General features: G+C 41.7%; 2 protein-coding genes across 3 annotated transcripts in view; both read right to left on the reverse strand.

Annotated features, from left to right (window-relative positions):
- Positions 1-17,172, reverse strand: part of ZMYM2 (zinc finger MYM-type containing 2) — an 87,344-nt gene extending 70,172 nt beyond the window's left edge. The window contains exons 1-3 of one of the 2 annotated variants that reach the window (XM_036404061.2): positions 17,089-17,130; positions 16,016-16,073; positions 191-252 (exon numbers count right to left, since the gene is read on the reverse strand). The gene's annotated coding sequence lies outside the window, so the exon portion shown is untranslated. Of the gene's footprint in view, positions 1-190; positions 253-16,015; positions 16,074-17,088 lie in introns of both variants that reach the window. The other variant, XM_036404065.2, reaches the window with a different exon arrangement.
- On the reverse strand, positions 16,597-17,325 carry LOC129047167 (uncharacterized). The gene has a single exon (XM_054518592.1). The coding sequence runs from the start codon at positions 17,323-17,325 to the stop codon at positions 16,597-16,599; it is 729 nt and encodes a 242-aa protein (XP_054374567.1).
- Positions 17,326-25,436: the final 8,111 nt, after the last annotated feature.

The raw sequence follows: 25,436 nt of genomic DNA on the forward strand, positions 1-25,436 counted from the left end.
CCACAAAATAGTGAGACCTAGTTTGCAGAAAATGCATGTTCAATACTGCTGAAGAACAAGCTCAAGGCTTTGTGGTGGTACATAGACACCAAAATCACATCTGAACAGAAACAGAAGCACTACCAATATTCAACAGCCATCCTTGAACCAGGCCTTGTGTGTCCCTCTTAATTTAAGCTACATCACTCACCTGTTAAAAGTCTTCACGCTGAAATAAATTACGATCCCATTGCTTTGTTCGAGGCCTAATTTCTGGAAGAAATAAGAGACAAAATGTAGGCACTTCTTTAGAATGATGACAACTACTACAGCTCTTAAGACACTTAAGTAATACTTGTAGGGTCAACTCCACTGATGAATGATAAGAGAGTTAAAGTTATCATGAATTGCAGAAACCCAGGTGAGGTGTACCAGTACCTCAAAAAAAAATTCAACTCTGCTTTTACAAAAGCAGAAACTGGAATTTAAATGTCTTTACCAAGTGCCATTAATAACATGTGGAATGAAGGTGACAGAAGATCAAAGTCACAGTTATGTACCCTTGGAGCAAAAACACAAAAATCAAGATGAGTCACTGAAATCTGGCTAAAACTGCAGTTCCACCAAAACAGACATCCAAAGTAGGACCACCATGTACATATGTTTCCCTATCAATGCTATAAGCCTAAAAACAAAAAAGAAAACTTGAAAGACTACTTTGGAAATAATGCATAACTGAGACATCTTCAGACGTGAACAGATAAACAAAATTCAGGAGACAGTATCCTAAGAAACAAATACTGGAACAAAAAGAAAGGGAATTATTTGCCTCAGCAAAAGAATACTACTTTCTGCTAGGAAAGCACAGTATCGTAACTAAATTATTTACATCAAGAGGTACTGGGCTACTTTTAAATTCCACGTCCCAAGCAGAAGAAACAGCCCATTAATGGTATACTACCAATCACTTCCACTCAACAGTGACACCACAGGTGAGATAATGAGCACGACTGCAAAGTACTCTCATTCCCATTATCTCACTATGGTGAGATAATTACTCACCGTAACTACTTAACCACTGTTTTAACTACTTTTAACTACTGTTGTGCAAACTAGGGCAGGGGGGAAGTAAAATCAGCCCACCACCGAATGATGGGAAAAATTTTTACAACGTAGTCAACTTCAACCACCGAGAGAACTCTCTGAAGAAAAAGCAAATCTTAGTCTAACTCTGGGCCACGCAACATAGTTCAAGGTGTGATTATCCAGACAGCACTCCAGAAAAGCATATTTCAATTCCCAGGGGGATAAAAAAATACAAATACAAAAAATCTCGTTACTTCAATATCTGGCTTCAGAAAGAACAACCTCGGTGGGAGGAGAAGAAATGGAGCTGCTAGAACAAAAAGCTTGAAAGCATGAAGGCCATTTAAAAAACTCATGCATACGACCAGCCTAAAAAGACTCCAAAAACCCAAGAGAGACTACTATCAGGAAGTCTCTTGACCTACAAAAGTGCTGGAATTGTACTGGGGGGATGTTTTATATACATTTCATACACCTTTTGGTTAGAAACAGGCTACTGACCTAGGTCAGAGCAACAACAGTTTGTCTAAAATCCCAATTCTTGTCAATTTTACCATCTGTAAAATTTTCCTGAAGTAAAAGAGTATCCACGAAGCCTGAACCAGAAAACACAGAATAAATTCTTTGCACTGATGTTCAGTAAGGAAAAGATCAGGGAAGATCACATCCAAGCTCTCTTTCTACAGGTCAGGTCAGAGGAAAAATGTTGCATCAAAGTGCTAACAGAAGAGGATTTTAGAACAAATCACCAGGGCCATGTGGAAGTCACTTAAGATTTCTAAAGACAGTCAGCAATTTTTTATTTCAGTATCTGCAACCGATTACTTAAGCAGAAGGGAAGAACAATTACTCAGACTACAGTCCTATCTCTATCACTAAATAAATTGATAGAAACTACAGCTGAATAAATATACAAAAAAACCCCAAAACACAGGGGAGGAGAGTAATACAAATTTTGATATGAAAAGGTAATGTCTCACAGGACTACTGCCAAAATCTTTTGAAGGGTTCACATACTTTTTGACCAACCCTGATTAAACTGGTATATCCCACTAAAGTCTTCCAAAAGGCATTCAAACACTGTACTTAGTGAAGACTGCTGTGGAAATTATTTACAATAAAGATTTTGAGAAGATGCTCTCTGGGGGATTTGTAATTATTTAAAGAGAAAAATATCATGTGTTGTTCATTGTTACCACAATAAAGACAAGTTACCACAGGGGTTCCAAAATAAAATGACACAGATCAACATATATAAGTCAGCCAAGAGATAGTGACTCCCAAAATGAGTGCTTCCTAATCGTATAAACTTATTCACAGCAGCTGAAAACACAAACTGATTGTAAAGCACTGTGGCAGGAAAAATCAGTAGTGACAAATGCAAGGTAATGAACAGGGGGGGAAAGAATACACATAATTTGAGATCCCAGTTGCAACCTTCTCACTCTTTCAAATCAAAGCTACTCAATCATCAACAACCAAAGAGGGGAAAAAAAAGAATCAAAGAAAACAAAGCACATTTGTTACTACAAAACAAACATACTTCACCAGCATCTTGCTTATCATGAGATGTTCAGATCACTCACTTTTCAGAGAAAGGGAGAAACAGATGAGTTACATGAACAATTTATACTCATGGAAAATACTTCTCTTTGAAACGAAAACAACTCAAGGAAGATGCTAATTCTGAAAGAATAAAAAAAAATACAGATGATAAGAGCTGCCCAATGTTTTGCAAGAACAAAAAGGTGCCAAATTAAATAATTAAGAAGCTTTAATAATCTATTGTGCATGAAAACATTTTGCTAATTGGGAAAGTCGCTGCTGTAGAAGGCTACAGAGGTTAGAAAAGCAAGCAGTTCAAACAGGGATTGGGCAAACATGAAATAAATGCACTGATGACTTAAAACACAGTGGTTCAAAGGAAACTACAAAATTCTTGGCCAGCCAGGTGAAAACCAGAATACACCTGCAGAAAAATCAGCCTTTAACTGAAAAGCTTCTATTCCTATACATCCCTGTTGCAACCAAGTTACCCAATTGTCTATTTGCCTAGTACAGCAATTACCCTAACATAGGAGAGTAATAATCATCTTCTTACATACAAAAGAAATATCACTAGCCTCACTGAAGCTCTACCCATTTACCCAAAAAATCTAAATTTCAGCCCATGGCTCTGAAGCTGACTTCAGCTGAGGGATGGGTGTCAACACGTTGGTATAAGGTCAGAGACTTAACGAACACGTCCCTAATGTTCTGAGAGGCTATCCAGTTCTAATGGTCACTTCCTGACCCTGACATTCATTTGATCATAATATCAATTAATTCCTTAATTCTGCTAGTTTCTGAAGTTCCTCTCCTTATTACAGAAGATCACTTATCACTTGACTTTCCTTTTGTCTGATGATCACAAGCTCAGTACAGACTATCTACAAAGCAGCTATCAAGAAGCTCTCTAGCTTAATGTCTTCCTACAGCTCAGAAGCACTCATTCCCTACATAGCCAGATGCAACCCATGTACCACAGCTTTCTTGGGGTATGAACCATCAGTCCAGTGGCTGGCTGAATGTATGTCACAGTTCACCCCAAAAACAAAGTAAACCACTTCAATTAAAATCACCTAAAAGTAGCACTTTTTCAGTGCAATTGAAGCAAACTAGTAACCCAACTATATCCACATTTAAGAAGTGAAAAGTGCTAGAAAAACACAAGTAGCTCAAAATTTTAAAGGGTTGTAATTTAAGACAGTTTTAAGCTAAATCTGCATGCTACTACTACAGTCTCAATTTGGGCATAGTAAATGATGTATACTGTGTATGGAGAGACTCCTACCTATGTGAATACAACTCCAAGTTAGAGACAAAGCAGTTGCAGGGCCCTTCTGAGTCACCAGATATAAAACTCTTACCACAGGCAACCACATAAACTGTTTCGGTTTGTGGTTTTTTTTCCTCCTTATATCCTTCCTCAGGGGTACTCAGCCATCAGCCGTAGCTTTTTATGTTCACATATCCCTTGGATACATGGTAGCTCTGATTTACTGTTAACTTTTACACCTCTAACAAAAGTTTTAACACTTCTGAAGGTCTGCCTAGTTACCAGGTCCACAGCCTCATTGCTATGCTATCATGTGGCTGTTTCTGCAACCACAGAAAAGAGTTTCCTGCTGGAACCCTTTCCAGCCACGTCAGTTCCCCAAACGAAAAATTTCTGTGCACACTACAGCTGTGCCTGAACATATCAAGGTTGGTGCCACAGCTCTGAACTTCAGCACAGAGATCATTTCAGCAGACAGGACAGTCATGACAAGCTGATGGCCACAGACAGAAATGCTCTACCCTGAGAGCAACTACTACATAAAGCAATCCAATATGCATGTGCCCACTGCCAACACAGCAAGCAGTGACACATGGAATATTAAAACAGGTCAGGCTGAATTTTACAACATGTATATCTAGTGGCCACATGGAGTTGTGTATCTGAAGCAAGCAAGACTTTCAGCAAGCCTCAGTCATTACATTAATGCCACAATGACTCAACTATTTCATCTGCCAGTTTCACACATAAATCATGGTAATGAGTTCAACAGGAATACTTGCATATTTTGGGCTAACTTCAAGTGCAAGTATTCACAACACCAAAGTACAACAAGGGTCTTAAATTACTATACAAGCTCATGAAAGTATCTGAATAACACTTAACACAAACCCATTTATATTGCTGGTGTTTCAGAACATCGGTAAAAGCTTTCAGAACAGGATACTAAGTTTAGGTTCACAAATCTAATTTACCTGTTCATCTGAGTACCATCATTACAAAAGCCTGGTATATCTCATTGCTTGAGTTTTGAGACACTACTTCAGAAATTATTTTCCAGTAGGTTTGGAGCTGCTTCAAATTTAATTCTTTCCTCTGATTTTTTGTATGGATTGAAGAAATTAGCCTACTAAAAGTCATGATGTAAGATTCAAAATGTGTTTGTCATGCAGATTTCAGAGAATTCAACAAAAAAGCAAGACCTAAAAGACCTGTAATTCAGCAGAGACAGTAACTAAGAACAGTAAAAGGGAAAGATCTACTTAGTGAAATATTTTGAAGCAAGTCAGTAAATTTTAGTTTTATTCACAAGACTATTTACACACAGCTAAAGCCTACCAAAAGCATGCAAACTGTGATATCTTCTGAGCATCTTAACTGAACTGCAGCCACCACTGCTAAATGTGAATGCTGACATCTGTTTTCCAACTGATGCTTCCAGGAATATTTGAATAATTTTGCTTAACACAGCTTCTTCCTTGAGTCTTCCTACTCGATGAATGCTAAGAAGTGCTTCCTTGAATGCACAAACAGAATCAAAATACAGAATCAACCCCAAACTTAATTCTGTGAAGGGGTATCCAAAACAAGCACCAGTAATTCTCAAGACTACTCATCAAAGAATGAGCAGCACTTGGCATAGGTATTCATGGCAAATCAAAATCATACAGTTGACCAACAGTGTTTTAGGGCAGCCACACTGACATGTGTCTCCTCATCTGCACACTTTCTATGTATTTCACAGCTGTTTAATCTTGGAAACACACTGATCAGCAAGAGCACTGCACTATTTCTAGCCTTAAAACCCATTATGTGCAATGTGGTAGAGAGTAAATTTTATCTACTACTCATGCAGCAAGATGCTGCTTAAGAATGTCCTTTATTATAAATAGAATAGAAAGGTAAAACAAGAGAGAAAAACAAAGGACCTGCAATAAAATGCTTATCTATTACTTATATCCAAGCGTGTGTCTATTTCCAGAAAATAGGCAACACTAGACCACAGCAACAGACTTGAAAGATGGCTAAGTGGTAAGGGAATACAGAAACAATAGAGAAACACTATGCCAGAGATATGAACACAGGAAAAGGACGTGTAAAATCCTGAAAAATAAAGTGGCATTAATACAGCATGAAAAGAGTCAAGTTGTCATTTGATGGATCTTAACTTTAAAAAAATGCAACACTTAATAGGAGAAACAAATACTGAATGACTAGATCAGAAAGAGACCCAGGAACAGTAAATTTATTTAGATGTCAGGTCTGAGCAATAGAACACAGGCCATTGGTGTCAGTGGGTCAGAGCACACATTGCAAAAACATGCCTTAATCTTCATTGCTCATGTAGAGCCAAGAGTAACTGAGAATTCAAATCTATGAAGTCCCTAGCTTTTGTTAGCATTAAAAAAAAAAGCCTGGTATGCACAAATAGCACACTATCTTTCAAATTTGTCAAGTTACAAAAATTTGGATGTACAGCCAATCATATGTAAACCAACCAAATGTGAACAAGTAACTAGAGACCAGAAAGAACAGAAATCTCAAGAGCAAGAATTTCCCAATGTTTGATTATCTTAGCTATGCGCAATTGTTACCCCTGTTGTTACTCATGCCTACTACCTGCTATTCTACCAAAAGCTCTTCTCAGAGAAGAGCTTGGCTTTATCTTCTCTCTATTTTCCTATTTTCTTTCCTATTCCTTTCCTATTTTCTATTTTCAACTAATTAGTTGAAAACAGCAGTAACCTGTCCGTTCAGCCTTCTCTTTAGACTGAACACAACCCTCTTTCTCAGCTTTTCCTTTGTTATGTGTTCAATCACCCTGGTCTTACACCGGGCTTACTCTAGAATATCCCTATCTTCATTAGGACGTAGTCTAACCAAAACCAGACTAAACACTGTAGATGGGTTCTTCCAGTATAAGACACTGCAGAACAATCACTTTCTTTAAACTGCTGGCTACCACCTTGCTGATTTCAGTCCAGTATGCTGTTTACATTTAATCCTGCTAGGGTGCACTATTCATGTTTAACTTGCTGTTCACCAAGACTAGCTAAAGCTGTCTTCTATCCTATTAGTGCCCAAACGGTACTATTCTCAAACATTCTGGAAATGAAGACACTTTTTAACTAACAATACGGACTTTTAACACTATTCTTCATTAGTGCTTCTTCTTAATTGGTTGGGATTTTTTCATTTTTATTTTAAATTAGCATTCAGTCTACACTCATATCATGTATAACCCATGAACAAGTAGCTCTGTATGGTTAACTAGTATCCATGCCTAATGGCACACCACTTCTCAGCGCCTTACTGCACAAATCTTTCTGACTAATGCTTCTAAAATACTTTATTTTTGCATATGCTTAGAAAGAGGAAAAACTGTCATGCCAAAGTCTGCAAATGAACAAGTTTTAAGACAGAGCATTTTCTTTGCCTTTAGCATAAATAACATCAGCTAATAGCCTCAAACAGATTTTTCATCCCTGAGAAATAATCAAGTATTGACTAACAACCTAGTATTTTGGGCCTGGTATAGACAAGCTTCTTCAACGCAATTTACTTGCAGTAATTCGTATTCAATGCATCAAGTAATTCAGAACAAAGAAAACTGAATTTAAAAGAGTAAGTTAATATGCTGTATGTAGGAGGGAAACCCATGTGGACTAAGACCAAGTAATCAGACAACGAAGCTACAGTGTAACAAAGGAAAGAAAAACTTATCACCACAAACAAAATGAGATAGAAAAAGAAGTGGGAGAAGATCAAACTAAAAAACCAGCCACAAAACAGTTCAAGTTCCATATGAGGTAAGGTTGACGGGAAACGGAATCCAAGGCAAGAATAGATCTGGTCAGCAAGGCAAGTATGATAGGTTTTCACAGCTGCACTGGCTGGCTGGCTGGCTGCAAGTTACATTATGCAATCAAGACTCCAGGTTATCCAACTGTTTTAAAGTGTAAAAGGTAGTCTTATTTTTAAATAAGATGTATACTGTATTCATTAAGGCCACAGTTCCACAACTACAAACCACATCCAGTCCTGGACAGGACTACTGTGGTTTTGAATTCCTATTCCTTTCCCCTTTCTCCCTAGCTGTTTAAGGATTCTAACAGCCAGTCAGTCCATCATGGGAGCTAAGATGGTAGAAAGTGGAAACACAAAAAAAACCAAGAGCAAATACTCTACACCTACATAGCTCCTCATCCCCAAATTTCATTGTGATGATTCATGGACCTAAACTGACTCCCAAAACTGAAAACATAAAACAATCAAAAAAGCCAGAAAAGGCCGATGTTGGTACAAACAGGAAAGGACGATGACAAACCTAAATTAGTTTGGTTTAAATGGTCATAAAACCAAGGACATATACATTCAATTTAAACCCATGAAAAATATTCAAAGTACTATTTGTCTTAAGCCAGTATTTCATCTTTTGAATCTACATATGCAACTGGAAGTATAGTCTGAGCCTTAAAAAAAACCCAAAAACTATTAACTTTCCTAGCAGGGAGCTTTTCAAATCCTCTATAAACTTTTGTCTAAAAAGAAGAAAGTGATGCCTCAATAAGCTATTCCACCTTCTAGTTCTTGTACCTGCTGAAAGGCTACACACTGTTCCCTGTTTGATTTTGTACTGTTCAGGCAGTAACTGACACTCAGAAATTCAGCTTTTAACACTGGAGATGGAAAGGGAGATGAAGGAAGCACACCCAATTATCTACCATGTTACTGGGTGCACCATCTTTCCTAGAGCACGATTAAGTCACACTGTAATCTATTCTCTTTTATTGAGGAACAGACCTTCCTAAGTAATTCTTGTGTATCTTCTCCAAACATTTCTTGTGTATCTTCTTGTGTTATGGTTCTTTTAAATTACTAAAAAAAGTATTTTTTAGTAATTTAAATTTCGTTGAATTTAGTTCAGATCAGTACTGTACTATACACAGTATTAGTCAGACCATCTCAGTATTTCTATTTGTTAATTCTTTGGATAGAAGTATACATAACGATGGTCAAACACAGCGACGATGGCAAATATCCACCTTTTGCTAGTGGTAAAAAAACAAACCACCTTTGTTGTGCTCTCCATTTTCCTTCATTTCTAAATTGTGATTTCTTTGTTTATTACATGGATTACAAAGGACTTCTTACCTGGTCTCTCTAGATATTACTTGGCTTCCTTAACGAGGCACCACCTACCAGAACAAAACATCATTTCCTGAATTAATTTTTTTCAAAAAACATAACCACCCTTACAAGAAAAACTACTACTACTACTAATAATTATCATAATAAACAAAATCCCAAATATGCACATGTGCAAACACTAGTTATAAACTAAAAAGATGTCTGGTAAATTCTGCCAGCTTAATAAGAATTCTTAAACATTTATAGATTGGTGTATTACCAATCAATTGTTGCTCAAACAAAACGACGACATTATCTCAGGTATAACAGAACACTAGCTCTTCTCCCCTATTCCATACACACACAAAAAAAAATTAAAAAAAAGACACCAATACCACACCCACAGATCACAACTGCTATCACAGACTCCCAGGAGCCAAAGCTGCAGACCACATCATGCTAGCCACCGTGCAAACACGGAGTAAAACTGTTCAAAGAGCAAACAATCTAAACATAAGGGGCAACAGATGGAGAGAGACAAATATGAGAATACAAGGAAACAGCACCACCATAAACAATGGTTACAATTAGTTCTTCTTCTAAGGATGGTGTGTTTGAGTCCCAGGGTGACAGGAAAGGTGGTGGTTGGGGTTTGTTTTCAGTAGGCTTTATTTCCTAAAGTCAGGTTCTTTTGCATTAACAGGTTGCAACTGGCTTGCTTGTAAGGGTGCACATGCAGAACTTCTCCAAGCATGAGAAGCATCACAGGAGAATGAATGAAATTGTTTAACTGCCCATGATGTCACTTCCTAAACAGCTCTTACAACCTCATTAACAACAAAAAACAGATAGTACCTTTCACAGTTAAATCCCAACACTGAATTAAAGCTAAGTAAAACCTGTTGGTTTTACCACCATAAAATGCAAAAGGCAAAAAGACTGGACAGTCAGAAGTCCAGAAAAGCACTCTGGTATAGGATTCTGAGTCCATATCCACAGAGCAGGATCATTCTTATCAGATCTTTTAAGAAAAATTGTTACCACACGATACAGAGGTCAAAGCATGATCTTGTACTCATGTGATTTTTAACACAACTAAATAACAAACACCTAATTGCTGATTAACAGTTAAGACACCACTTAATATGTGGGAGAAATCTACAGTCTTTGTTAGAAGAGTGTGTGCTATGTCTAAAACCAGGGCTAGACCCAAAGATCTCATGACACTGCTGTCTACAAGCAACAGCACAGAGAGTTTTCCTTTGCAATAGCAGCCTCAGCTAAAGGTCAGACATCTACAAGGAGAAGTCAAAAGCACATGCAGAGATTTAGCGAGTTTAGAGGGCAGCAAGTCTGGAAGAGAGAGAGACTTGAAGGTCATCCATACAGGTGTGACAGCTGAGTTTATGAATGAGATGAACAATACGACTTTTAGAGAAATCTGATGTAGCATTAGGAGTAAATACCAAGCTGGAAAGATCTTACACAGATCAAAGGAAAAGGAACTCCAAAAAGAAGTAAGGTTTCTACCAAGGCTACTTTCAACGAGAGAGGAAAACAAAAAAACAGAAGAAAAAAATAGCACAGTTGCATTATGAGTTAATTCAAACTGAATTAACTTTTTTTAATGTTCAGTATGGCTGCATTGCACAGAAGAGCCTAAATAAAGGTAACATGCCAGTACACTTTCAACAAAAGCCTGCAGGAGGAAAACAAAGATGTCCATATTTCTTGGACAGACTGTGAGCTGTAAGCAGCCCTCAATTAGTAAAATTTGGCATAACCCATACAATTCTATGTGCATGATTTTCTATCTTCTTCAATACCATCTTTCACAGCAAAAGATTAGAGGAAACTAAATGTAGAAACCAACACAAACACAACACAAACTCTTCCATAATGCCACTCATCTCTCCTAATGGTCTGGGCCCAGCAGAAGCTACATCAGTAGCTCTGGTTCAAATATCTAAGCAGCTGCTGTCCCCATCAGTGCCCAAGTGGCAGCATGTGCCCAAGCATAGATGGCTACTGTACAAACTATTCCATGGGGGAAAGGTGGAACTGAGATGACATCCTGCTTAGCATGTGTTGGGGGATAAAGCTGATGAGCAGGGACTATGTCTGAACAGACTTCTGTACAGCATTAGGGACAAATGTCGCTATTACAGCCTTTGGAAGCTACAGTGATGCTAACTGAAGGAGTCTGATAGTTTTGTAAGGGTTAAACAAGCTGTACAATAAGGTTCATAAACCTTTTAAATAAAGAAGCAACATATTACACCTTATATTTTTTAGAGACCCAAACACAGTTTTGCATGACAGCAAACAGCATTAAGTAGTCTCATCTCAGACAAACTTAAAAAACCCACACAAACCCAACCCAAATCCTCTTGTGCTACTGACACTTAGTATGGCTGGCTAGAACACTGACAATGCCTGAGTGTTTCAAACCAGTATTGCAGCTACTCTGCTAAGATCAATGACCACTTGCTTCTGCACCCAACCTCTGTGATGAGTTGCTGCTACCCCTACAAGATTATTCTCTTAATAGTTGATGGTGAGAAAGGGGCAGAGAAAGAAGTTATGGTAAAGCTAATCCCAAAAAATTCAGGAAACATGGACAAAAATTAAGGATTTAAGCATGACAACAAACTTAGGAAATACAAATGCCCTCTGAATCAAGAAAAATTTGAAAAATATGTTGGTGGCAATCTTGTCACTAGAACACAAAAATTAACAATCGCTGTAGATTTCACTTATGTTGGACTAATAAAATCTGGACTATAACCATTGATTGAAATAATTTTCTTCTGATAGCAAACCAGAGCAAGAAAACAACTTTCATCATTGACATGTCCAGTCCAAGAGATAGTCCAGGTGAAGGGATGAGACTGTCTATAAAGGACAGTCACTGATCTCATCTACTACAACTGTTGATGTTCTCATACATACACACATATAATCAAACTCTTAGTGTGTGTGCGTGTGTGTCTTATTGAACTCTAGTGGCATTGAGTTCCACAGAATACATATAAAATTCCTAACTTCTGGAGTTCACGGAAAAGAAAAGTTTTCAACTGTAAAAATCATTTAAGTATAATAAAGTGGCATTGAAATCATGGAGTCATTTAGGTTGGAAAACACAATTAAGATCAAGTCCAACCATTAAACCGGCATCACCATGTTCACCACTAAATGATGTCCCTACGCTTCACACACATCTTCTAATTACTTTCAGGGATGGCAACTCCACCACTTTCTTGGGTAGCATATTTCTATGCTTGACAACCCTTCCAGTGGAAAAAAAATTCCCAAACAACCAATCTAAACCTCCCCTGGTGCAACTTGAGGCCATCTTATCCTGTCACTTATAACCTGGCAGAAGAGGCTGACCCCACCTGGCCTGCACCCTCCTGTCAGGCAGCTGCAGAGAGTGATGAGGTCCCCCCTGAGCCTCCTTTTCTCCAGGCTGAACACCCCCAGCTCCCTCAGCTGCTCCTCACAGCACTTGTGCTCCAGAGCCTTCCCCAGCTCCGCTGCCCTTCCCTGGACACGCTCCAGCCCCTCAATGTCTCTCTTGCACTGAGGGGCCCAGAACTGAGCACAGCATTGGAGCTGTGGCCTCAGCAGTGCTGGCTACAGGGGGACGGTCACTGCCCTGCTCCTGCTGGCCACACCTGGCTGATCCAGGCCAGGATGCCATCGGCCTTCTTGGCCACCTGGGCACACACAGGATTGTATTCTATGGAGCCAACCACAGCAGCAATGAATGCTGCTTAACCATCTGAGTAGGGGGTAAGGGATGGAGATTCACATGACAGCAAAGATGCAAAGCTTGACTGTGCATTAGAAACCACAGAAACACCTGAGAACAGTCACATATGAATCAGCACTTCTCTCCCAAAATAGCTGGCAGGATAAATAGTCCCAATAAAGTGCATTTACACCAATACATACAGCATGGGCAACACAGGAGAGCTGGGATAATTCACTGTGCAGCTGAAAAACTATGATATAAAATCAATATAGTGAAAGTCCCAACTAAAGAAGCTGTAACATGCAACTGCATTCCAGAAGTCTCAAACTTCTTTCTTCTACGAAAATTTCTCTTACAAGTACAAAACACTATCTCACAAACTTGCAAATCTTGGTACAAAATGAAGACGGTAAATAGTAACATCTAAACTGAGTAAATTGTTCATACATCAAGTTGTCATGTACTGCCGCCAGCCGTAAAAGCCAGCAGCACATAGGGCAAGCTATAAATATGGGATACAAGCTAAGCTTCGTTGGAACTTCAATATGTAAGCAAGCAACGCACTTAGCCACAAGAGCATTCAACTACTAAGATTAAACCACTGAAACAAAGTTAAGAAGTTGAAAAGAAAACACTTTCAGCTCCAGAGTTAAACACAATTTCAGTGGACACAAAACTCCACTGCAACATAGGGGGCTTTTAAGGCCCTCATGAGGCAAGTATTACCTCAAACTTCTCACACTGGAACCTGAGCAGTCTTTTGAACTCCTGTGAACTTCAAATTCCAATCCATTTACACAAATTGATTGAGTTCATTGTTAATTGTGATGGAAAAATAAACAGTTCTCCGTGAACAGTGAATTTTCCATTAGCAACAATTCTTGATACAAGTTCTTAACAGAACCCCCCCATATTGCTTTTGTTGCAGGGTACGTCAATTGAGTGCAAACTCAAACAATGTGACAGAACTTGAGTAATTCTGTACTTAGTCCTCAAAACCAAAATGAAAACTTCTCAAACACCACAAGACGATTCATGCTTCTGCAGGACCAAAAAAACCAAAACCCAAACCAAACAACCCCAGCAAAAATCTGGAAGACATTGTACCAGCTTTGTACCACATCTTTCTGTACATACTTGAACAAGCTCTACAAAAGACAGAGAAACTTGCTTTCATTTTTCCACTGCCACTTTGACATTCTTGCTGATGCAAATCCCTCTTAGCATGTTATTACAGGGTAAGCAACAGTAGAATGCAATCATATATTTGAAGTCAAAGAGGATTAATAACAATATAAAGCCAATTTAGTAGATAATAAAGTGAATTTATTGCTCTAATTAAGAGAGACTTCTATTAAAACAAGTTACTTAGTTTAACCACCAAATAACATGGCTGATGAGTTTGGTTGCTAGAGATGACCTTGCAGCAGTAAGCACCAAATACATTACCTCCCAGAACAGCATGGTCCTATCACATGCCATAAGAAGGCTGTACCACCATCCTCACAGCTGGAGGAGGACAATGTGCCACCTACCAGGATGCTTTTGTGCAAGACATTTATTTAAGTCTTACAAAGGCTTACTGAATCTTAGCTATATGGCTGTTCTTGGCAGTATTCTCATCTTTTCATAAGCAGCCACATAAAGCTGCAATAATTTTTGTTGAACTAGCACCAGTACACAACAGTCCCCCTCCTTCCAAAGCATCATTTGCCTTGATTGCTCCTAGAAGTAACTTTTTTTGACATGAAGGATCATCAGAAAAAAACAGAACAGCTGTTAGACTGGAATGCATAATGAATGAATCAGAAGTAAAGTTAGATGGTAGCCTTGCATCCAAGATATGAAGAGTTAAAAAATTACTATTAAAAATGTTAAACTGATGTAGCAAGTCAAGGGTTGAAACAGACAACTTTATTAAAGATAACATGCCATGTAATGTAATAACTCTTACAAGTTTTTGATGCAGTCCATAATTTTAGATGCCCAGAATAAATACAGATCTGATGGCCTCATCCTAAGCAGTGAGGTTTGCAGCGAACCACTCATTCTTTGTATAGCCACCAAAAAGTGACAAAGAAAGTTGCAAGCTCTGCAAATCTGAAAAATCTACCACGTAAAACAGCAAAGGACAGAGACAAGAGAGTGGAAAAATAATTCAAGATACGAGTGCTGGGAAAGACCGCACCACCTGAATCCGTGCTGTACCCAAGCGAGAGACCCAGAAGGCAAGAGAGGCGCTGCCTTTTTGTTTTGTTCTCGGGCTGCACGTTCCCAGCGGAGCCGCCGCGCTGCCCGCCGGCGCCTCTGGTGGCGCAGCCCGCGCACCGCGCCCGGGCCCGCCGCGGCAGCTCCGAGCCTCTCCCGTACGCCCGCAGCCTCGCTCGCTCCTTCCCTGCGCTACTTGGCGATCTCGGAATCCCCCGCGCAGCTAAAAAACAGCCCCAGTATTAACAAGGGCAGAAAACAGAGTCAAGTTATGTCCCAGCCCTACCCACAGGGATTGGCAACAAGCCTCTCCTTAGCCAACCTAACACCCAACAGAGATCAAAATCTGCTCTGAAAATCCCACGCAAACAGAACACCAAAAATGCTCGCTATTGGGAACCTGTGGGTTTCCCCAGTGTCCTCTAGCTTCCTGGGGAAGGGACAAAGCTGGCTCAGAAGCCCAGCCAAGGAACCCAACAAAATCACCCAAACAAATCTACGGGTGTAGAGAACTAGTGTGAATGCACAAAGAGACGATGGAGCACGCTTCTCCATGGCAAACTGCTGGGTGATTTTAAACCTCCCATGCCTCTTCTTAGCTTCGAGATGATACGGGGACACGTGATTCGAGCAATGGGGGGGGAGAAAATTCAAGATGGCTGAAGGTGTCTTGTCACGGATTTTCATACACGCTCCAGAACTCTAGAGGGCACCCGAAATATGCCCTCCTCCTCCTCCTCCCTCCCGAGCCGGGTAACGTGAGCAGCGGCAGCAGCCCGTCGTCTGCCTGCCGGAGTTGGTATTGCAGGAGCGGTGTCTGCAGCAGCAGCGCCCACTCCGCGAGGAGGAGCCGCCTCACAGCCATTACTGGGGCTTCGCCCCAGGGCAGCAGCTACTGATCCCAGGAATTTCCCCACCCAGCCCTAGAGGGACCTCATTCACCCCTGCCCCCGGAGAATACGGGGCGGGGGGAATGCTTGAAGCCCGCTGGAAGCAGGTCTAGCCAAGGCAGAAACAGATACACAAATAGCACTCACAATGGAGCTCCCTCTCCTTGTTGGTCGCTGCCAAGGCTGCACCAAACTGGGCTGGAGCCTAAAGGAAAGACACGGGGTTAACACGGGGCAGCGAGGATCAGGCAGCGCCCCCAAGGAGCGTTTCCATCGTCTGGCCAGGGCAGGTACTGCCTGCATCACTCACCACTTCCCTTTAATCGCAATCTTTCAAATAAATAAATAAATAAACAAACAAACAAATAAATCCACTGCCCTCGCCGGAGGCGGTGGGGTATACCTCACGGCACACCCACGCAGCTTGTCCCCGCTGAAAGAAGGAGGGACAAGGAGCCCTTCCCGGGCACCGCCACACCGAGGGCTTTCACCGCGAGTGTGGGGGACAGGGCAGCGGTGGCACCCACGGTGGGGAACAGCGAGTATTACCTGCGAACTTGCCCTATCAGCCCTGAACCGGCGCCCAGAGGAACCGCGGGGCCCTCAGCGGCACGGCCCCGGCGCCAGGCGAGCGCCCGCGCCCCCCGCCCGCTGGCGCGGCAGTTGCCCCTGGTCTCGGGTTTGCCCCCCTGCAGTCGGCCAGCAGCACTACCGCCTCCTGTCCGCCATTAGAGGGACCCAGCCGAACAATACGGGAGGGGAGCCGCGGAGCGCCGGGCAGGGGAGGGGAGAGGAGGGGAGGGAGGTACACGCGGGGGGGGCTGCGAGGGTGGTGGGTGGGGGAGGCACCGGGGCAGAACAACAGCCGAGGGCCCGGCGGGGAAGGGAGGGAGAGAGTTAAAATAGGAGGCGCTAGAGCAGACCCGGCCCTTCCCCCAAATACCCCTGCCCCCCCCTTCGGGGCTGCCCCCGGGCGCCCCCCATTTTTCCCCACCACCCCCCTCCATGGCGCGATGGTTATGCGCGGGACTGCCCCCGGTGCCACCCGCGCCCCTGCCGCCAGAGGTGGCGGCGCGGCAGCGACACCGCGGGGTACTTCGGCCGGGTAGCTGGGAGGCACGGCGGCTGCTCTCCCATCCCCGCCCTGGGGGCAGCTGAGCGCCGCCAGCCCCCCGCCAGCCCGCCCCAGTGAGGCGCAGCGCCCCGCGCCCCCGCCTTACCCGGCTCCCCACCGCCTGCGGGCACGAACCCCCCCGCGGGGGACGCACGCACTCTGCGCTACTCCTCCGGCGCCTCAACTCTAACTCGGTCCAGTCCCGGGCGAAGCGCAGCTGCTGGCGAAGGGGAGGAGGAACCGGGCCAAGGGAGCTCGGGGAGATCCGCCTCCCTGCCCCGGCATTGGCTTTCCCAGAGGGCGGGCTCTGGCGCTGGGCTAGCCGAGTGGGTGCGCCGCCCATCCATCAGAGCCGCCCGCAGCCGGTTGACCCTATAAACTGTCAATCTTCCTCCTGGCCATGCTTGGGGTTCTTCCCACTTTGATCCATCAGGTTTGAGGAACCCGGATCGTTGCCCACCGACCGGCTCGTTACCCGTGCCCCAGGGTTGCGTTGTCGCTCCCCGCGCCGCTCTTAGACAGTGGCAACTTGCAGAAGTTCTCGGTGCCGCCGAGCCGGCTGCGGCCCGCTGGCAGTGGGCAGGGTGCGCTGGCCGTCCCGGCCGTGCACTCGGTCCCTGCGGGCGCCACCGCTCTGACCGTGGGGCGCGGGCTCGCCTCTCCCCCTTCGTCCCCCACCGCCGAGCCATAGGGGCTGGCAGTGCTTATCCGAAGGCTCCCACTTCGCTCCTTCCTTCCTCTCACTAGGGTTTTGAACCTGGGGCTATGCCCATGGTGGACAGAGCATGGGTAATGGAGGCATTCCCAGAGGGAAAAGGGAGAGTTCACGTCTCCTAGGGAGGGCGCCTGACCCGCGTCCCCGCAGCCTGCCCCGCCGAGCAGCGCCTCCTCAGCCGAGGATGCCTTGCTGCCCCCGCCCGCCGCGGGGGAGGGCGCCATATCAGGCACCGACATGGCTCCTGGAGGAGATGGTAGTGGTGGTGGTGCTGGTGGTGGCAGTGGTGGTGGCGTCCTCCATTTTGTCGGAAGCCGCTGCGGGGAGCTTGGTACCAATTCGAACCAACGTGAGGCGCAGCGGGGCGTCCATTTGAACGGCCTCCATCCGGCTTCCCCGCGGGAAAAAGAGCCGGGTGCTCCCGGCGGTGCCGGGGGGTGGGAACGAGTGCTCCGGCCAGGCGCCGGGAGTCAACTCTCCGCCCGCCCTTCGCCAAAATGGAGGATGCGCGCTTTCCTTGCGCGGCTCCTTCCCCGCGCTGGCCATGGCACCAGCGCCCGCTCCTTCGAGGACCGGGAGAGCGCAGCCGCCCGTCTGGCGCGCTGGTCCCGCTCTGCTCTATTCACCCATACTCCTCTGCCCAGAAGAGGGAGAGAGAGAGCGCGATACCCGCCCTGCTCCTCTAGCCGGGATCAATCCGTGTCAACCACGCGGAGCAGCGTCCCCCGGGGAGAGAGGCTCTTGTGTGCGCAAGGCGCTGGGTTTCAGCGGCTGGCGCCATTTCCAGTCGGGAGCTGGAGCCTCCCGCGGGATCAGCCTTCCTCACGGCCGGCGCAGGAGTCATTGAAGGGATGTCGTCTCTCTCTCAACAAACCTTTGATGTGTTTGGCTAATAATTTTCATTTGTGGGAGAGACGAGAAATTTTCTCTCATCCATTGTCACAACAATACATCTAGTGTCTTCCCAATGGTGCCACCCAGAGACATAGGCTCCAGTCAACAACTCAACCCAAAAGCTTATCCGGCACTGTGACTCTATGTTGTTTGGTTTTTTTTGGGTTTTGGGGCTTTTTGTTCAAAACACACTGCTCATCAGATGAAGCTTGGAAGGGCTACTTGATGTGGAGGGACAGAGTTCCCTCAGGGCTGACAGCAGCTTGCTCATGCCTGCAAAAAAATATGTGAGCTGATGGCAAAACAGCTCTAATACAACCACTGCCAAGGACGAAAGTGCCATGTCTGCATGCATCATCATCCATTTTGAAGGTCTCAAAGTTGCCCCATAAATTGATATATATTTGATCTGCAGTATCACACTACCAAACTAATTATGTAACCAGAAAGGTGTTGAAATTTTGTCATTGAATCCCATTCACTCCATCAAGTCAGCTGGCTCCTGACCATCTTCATCATTAGCCTGGAATATCTTCTAGGTTGGTAAAATTCAAAGCTGTTTTAAGTTGTCCTCCCTATTACATATTTGCCAAAGTTCCTAGTCGTATGTCTCAGGAAGATGTCTTTTTTTCTACAACAGTGTTTATCCATAAGCATTTAAGTTCTCATGGAGTTCAGAAAGAAATTCAAGAGGGCTTAAGCACTAGGAACGGATGGTAGAAAACAAGTGTTTTTCTAATTAAGAACACATTAAAAGAAACCTATCTCTCTTGGTATTCTGGAGTACTAAAAGTAACTGGAGAATACTTTGCATCTTACCACTGCCATAGCAAGAGACATTACCTAACAGTGTTATCTAGGACTATTACATAGCAATAGAACATTTTCATTAATGTTTTAGATTATACAGCTTAAACAAAATTTAATGGTTTTGCTTGCACTTTTGGAACTATGTGAAATGTTTTTAAATATTAAAGTTTCTAACTCCAGAGAACTGTTGTCCCCCTATAGACATGTAACCTTAGTTACAAATTCATATGTTGAAATATAGCCAAAATAATTAAATACACCATGACTTTTCCTTTATTTTTTCAACTGACATCAGGAAAAAGGGTGAAAAGTTCAGGCAATGATGTAAAATTCCTCTTCTTCTATAGAAACATGTATAATTCAGATAACTTTTAAGAATAATTAATATAGAGTAATTCTATTTATGGTTTGAAAGAGTTAGCGTTATTTCAAACTCTTTCAGCAAAATCTCTTCATGAACACCAGAGAACTGAAGCATATGTATTTATAGGCTTCACACCACTTCTTTCATGGACAGGCCTGATGTCAGTAACCTTACTAGAAAATGTCAAATATACTGACCAGGAGTAGATAAATTCAACAAAGATGAGCCAACAGTTTGTTTATCAACTTATAAGAAGAATGACATCCTTCTCTGTCATGGAGGACTATTTTCTCAAAAAGCAGTCAACTTTGAACTGAGAAGGAGTAATCTGATATATTTTGGAAGGTTTATGTTTGAGGAGAAATCTCAAAAGCACTTACCAAGACAACCTTCAAGTGATGCATATTGTATTGTAATAACAGGATGAACATAGTTTAAAGCCACTTCTTAGAACAACTTTTCTTTTTCCCCCTACCATTTCTTCCAGTATTTCTCTTTCTTTTCTGTCCTTAATCTCACTTCTTTATCTACTTATCCTCAGTCCCTCTTGGCCACACAAAGAAAGATGTGAACAACCTGTATAGGTTGATAGAACATTGTTCTCATAGCCATGGCATAATGGAATTCTGGTCTACCAGTGTTTGCTCAGTACAACTTCAAGAAATAGTAGTGGATGGAAAAGAAATTAAAAATACAAAATCAAAACAAAAGAAAGCAGAATCTTAAAACACCTATAATCAGTAACAGCTTCATCATTTTGGTTTTACTTCCTCTATTGGTGTTCTGATTTTTGAGTTTCATCAGGCTGATGAATCAGCTATTCTTTGTAGACTAAAGCTCTTAATGAAAAGATACTTAGGAAAAAACTCTTCGCTATGAGGGTTCTGAGGCTCTGGAGCAGGTTGCCCAGAGAAGCTGTGGATGCCCCATCTCCAGCCATGTTCAAGGCCAGGTTCAATGGAGCTTTGGGCAACATGGTCTAATGGAAGGTGTCCCTGCCCATGCTACAGGGGTTGGAACCAGATGGTCTTCAGAGTCCCCTCCCAATCCAAATCAATCTATGATTCCATGATGCCATATCTGTGTGTTTGTACTCTACATAACAGAACCCATAGAATTTTTTAAAACTAAAAAAAAAATGCTTTGTACAGGACGTTACCTGTGGTTTTCATTATGGTTGTTGAACTACATATACATTTTGTAATATTTATAAATAAATCACTATGTAGCTATAAGCAGATTGCATTCAGCTGTTTTATTTGCAGTTTAATTAACCAAAAGTGATCTTTCCAACAGTTAAATAAGGAGACAATATATCCTATTCTATAAGATTATCATTCATTACATAATATAATGTGCCTTCAAATGACCTTTATGCCACATCCCGTATTTAAATTTTGGAAGAGTAAATAACAACTTATGTTCTGATCTGGGCAACTTCCCCACAGAAGACATTCCCATACTGAAAGAATAAGATTGTATTACCTTCCAGTTGTTCTTCTGAAATAATTTTAAGAGAGTTTACAATAATCAACATAATCTTTACTTGCAAAGTAATTTTTATTAATTTTTAAACATTTGAGGATTTTAGTTGGATTAAGCTTTGTCTTAATGGAGAAATGGTATTACAAAACACAAGGTAGGATCTTAAAACTGTAAAAGACTGCTTAGGTCACTGAGTCCACTATCTTGCTATTAGAGGAAACTGTGTCATATAATCCCTTGCAGAAACTTTTCAAGCCCCCTCTTAATGGTAGCCTGATATGTTTACCCCCTACTTCTGTTGCAAATCTGTTCCAGAACTTCATTGTTTTGGTGGTTAGAAATTTCCTTCTAATTTTCAGACTAAATTTATTCAAGAATCCATTTGTTTTTGTGCCAATATTCATCCTTTGGCTTAAATAGCTCTTCTCCCTCCCTGGTGTTTAGTCCTGATATATTTATAGACAGCCATCATATTCCCTCTGAGCCTTCCTTTTGCTAGACTAAATACAGATTATTTAGTCTCTTCTTGCTCCACAGATCTTCAGTCCACTGGTCATTCTGCTAGGCTTTATTACTACTCATCCCAGTCTGAACTCATCTGTCTGAATGTGAGTTCAAATTCTCATAATAATCCATTTTAGGCTAAATTACTTCATTGTACAGTAGATCAATATTTCCATATCTCTATGGAATATTACAGTCTTGGGTGTGTAGTTGCCTTTTTGTATAAGTGCATTAGATAGCCACATACTGATATCTATGTTCTTTTTTTTTTCTACCACTCAGTTACTGGGAAAGTTCTCCATTAACAGCAAAATTTTTGTTAGCATCCAAGTGCAGGACCTTGCATTTTGTATTATAGCAGTTTATTTTGTTTCCATTAGTTCAATCATCAAGGTCATTCATTGTTTTTCCATATGACATCTCACTGCAACTCTGTTGATGATGCTCCTAGTTTTGTGAAACCAGCCACTGCAATAAATTTATTTTCTCTTCTTTGCGAAACAATAAGATTCATCCCAAGAATAACTCCCAAACAAACCTACTAGAAGATACTATTCATTTTGGTACTCTTCTGCTTGATACTACCTGCTGCCATTTCCTTCATTCTGCTCTGGAAAATTTGACCTTATCTCTGGGATTCTCAATGGGTGGCAAAATTCTTCTGCTACTCAGTCCCTCTTTCCCCAGAAGCACTCTACTTAATGATCCTTTTTATTCAGTTGACTTGATTAACTAGGTCATAGTTTACCAAAATTTGCCTTTTGAATAAAGGGGTTTAGATATAGACCTGCTTTTGTCTTCTTTCCATACAATTTACACAACATCAACTTTCAGGATCATTTTCTACAACCAGTTTTTCTATACTGTCCTGTCCTCAAACTGTAAGTCCAAGTCTAAAATAGCATGATTTCATGTTGGTTTAGTGACATTTTGCTGAGAAAAGCTGTCAGCTATGACATTCAGCTATTTTTGGGGCCCTGCCACCATTAATAACATTTGTTCTCCAACCTACTAAATCAATTAAGTAAAAAAAAAAGGTGAATAGCTTTTTGCCACCCTAGTGAGTTGAAGTGACTTATGTGTCAACCAGGTACCAAAGCCCCCACAAAGACTGCAGAGAAGAGTGTGCAGCCTGAAGGAGGAGAGAATGACTCCATTTCAGCAGGAGGGAGTTGTTGCATGAACCTAGCTTCTCATCTTACCATAACCTATCTTTGGAGCAGCATCTGTGTATGTATTCCTATATATAAAGAAAATTCCCTATTCTTTCTAAATCCTATTTCTTTCTAGATTTTTCACTTGTGGATCTCAAAAACTATTTGATCACAAGTATTAATCAAGTACTGGATTTGGTAAGTTAAACCTTTTCTAGTTTCCTAAATAGGATATTTCTACTTAAGAGGTTGAAGATCTCCTCCTGTGGGACGTGTAAGAATAGCACTGAATGAAAGAGCTTCTGTGTACCTTCAGCTTTGTTTCTTTCCATTAAATATGGCTGATGATATTCCTTTTTTTTATCCTGGGGTATTTCTCTTACTGAAGAACTTGAATAAGATGAGGCTCCACGGTTTCACCACAGGCAAGTTGCTGCATGATAAAGCTGCTGCCAAAAGTAGCAGTCCTGCCTTCTTCTCAGTGACTAGCTATAAATTTATGTCACCTTTCTATGGTGACATGAGCATTCTTGCAGCTAGAAATTGGCCAATTTTCAGTTGGACCAACACGTTGATCTTTCTGCATGTGCAATCAGATGAGTGATAGTGCTTGATAAGGGGGTGCAGTGGAAAGCACAGGGAAAAATGTATTTTCCATTTTTGAAACAGCACTACTAGCTGGCAGAAATTGAAGTGATGCTACATATATATAATGGAATCAGTAGTTTTTGGCTGATGACCTGGCTTCTGTTTTATCTCAGTAAGATCCACAATGTAGTTTTTAATTGGTTATTAGCATTCTTTAGAGCTGTCTGAGAGAAAAAAACAAACTTGAAAAATATAAAATTGTCAAGTGAATTTTATGTCATAATGCTTAAGTTTGGTCAGTTTTTAAACCATTCTTTAATATATTTCTTGTAATAAATTTCATTTTAAAATCAAATTGTTCAGAATCATAATAAGATTCTCTTTCTGCAGATCACTGTGATACTAGTTAAGTAATATTTTGACATGTGCTTCATAGAAAAGAAAATGAAAAAATAGTAATTTTTGTGAACTTTTTCATTTTCAAAGCAAAGCCATTTTTCTTCAATTTTATTTAGTGTCTGAGCAATGAACAAAGTTGATTTTTTAGGCAACTTATCCTTTCCTGTTGGATGAGGACTGTGCCATAATCAACAGGACTGTCTGGTTGGATTAATGCACTGCTTTTATATTCTAAAAGGCCATTTGGAAAAATTAGTTAGGGCAGAACACAGCCAGGGCATTTACTAGAGCACCTTTCCACAATGGCTTTGTTAAACTGTAAGGTGGATGGGTGAGTATTCTAAAGAGCAGAGTCCCTTGCTTGCCACGAGGCTCAGAATATGTCCTGCACAGAGCCTTGCAAGTGGGAAGACTCCAGCCTACTTCCCACAAAGAGAAGATTTTGTGATGGCACTCTCATAAGACTCCTGACTGACCTGACCATTTCTTCCTTTAAAAAGACTACAGACTTGGACTTTGACTTGTGACCCAAAACCCAAAATTTTTGCTCTTTAAACATCTGTCACGGTGCAGCCCCTTTTTCACATAAACACTAACAGTGCTCTATTCTCAATTTCAGACCCCTCACTAGTGCACCATCACCCCCAGAGCTGAATCTGTTGTGGTCTCTTTATTTTTGTGATCTTTCAAAGGTCCATAATTGTGGAAGGGGCTAACAGCAGGCCTGTTAGCTAAAGGAGTGAGAAGAAGCTGAGAAGTAAGAAGAAGCTGATAAGGAGCTCTCTCCAAGGCTGTAACCAAGGAGACCGAGAGAAGAAAGATAAGAGAACTTTTCAGCTGGACAAAGCATTTTTAGAAAGTTAGTTGAAGTCACTATAACTTCTCACCAATAGTATTATGTTGACTTATTGTGGCCAATAGTAAAGGTAGAAGAAGCATAAACAATTAGAAAGTGTATAAAAGTCAACCATGTTCAATAATAAAGCGTTGCCAACTGAGACTACTTGTGGTCTCTGCTTTGTGTCGTGACCACCTCGACAGCGACACATAATTTCCTTTTAGTTTTCTAGTGTCTCTTAAGGTACCTTCCCTTCAATCTCTTGCTCTTACTCTAAAAGCATAATTTTGTTCACAGACTTTTCTTCATTTAGTTCAAAACCAAAAACCATTCTTGCTCATCATAACTAAATGTGTTATACACAAAAAAGTAATTGAAGGAATAGAAACTTTGCAAAGTCTAATGCCTACAGGTTAGGACGTACAGCATTCCCTACATCCCCATTCAACTTCAGTTCTAAAAGGCCAAATGTAAAAATCACAATGAATTTGTGACATGGCTTTTAAGAACTGCCTTCCATAGTCTCTGCTCTTTGGAGCTGCTGTCTCCAATCCTTGTGTCCCACTGCCTATGTTCAGCTCAACAGGCAGCTCCTTGTCCCTCTTTGTCAGCTTATGAGGATTCAGACTCAAAAATCCCCACGCTGTGATCCCACCTTCAAGCTGTATTGATATAAATTCAGATTGGATATTAAAAAGTTCTT

This window comes from Molothrus ater, chromosome 2 (assembly GCF_012460135.2).
Source record: "Molothrus ater isolate BHLD 08-10-18 breed brown headed cowbird chromosome 2, BPBGC_Mater_1.1, whole genome shotgun sequence".
Classification (NCBI taxonomy): Eukaryota; Metazoa; Chordata; class Aves; order Passeriformes; family Icteridae; genus Molothrus; species Molothrus ater.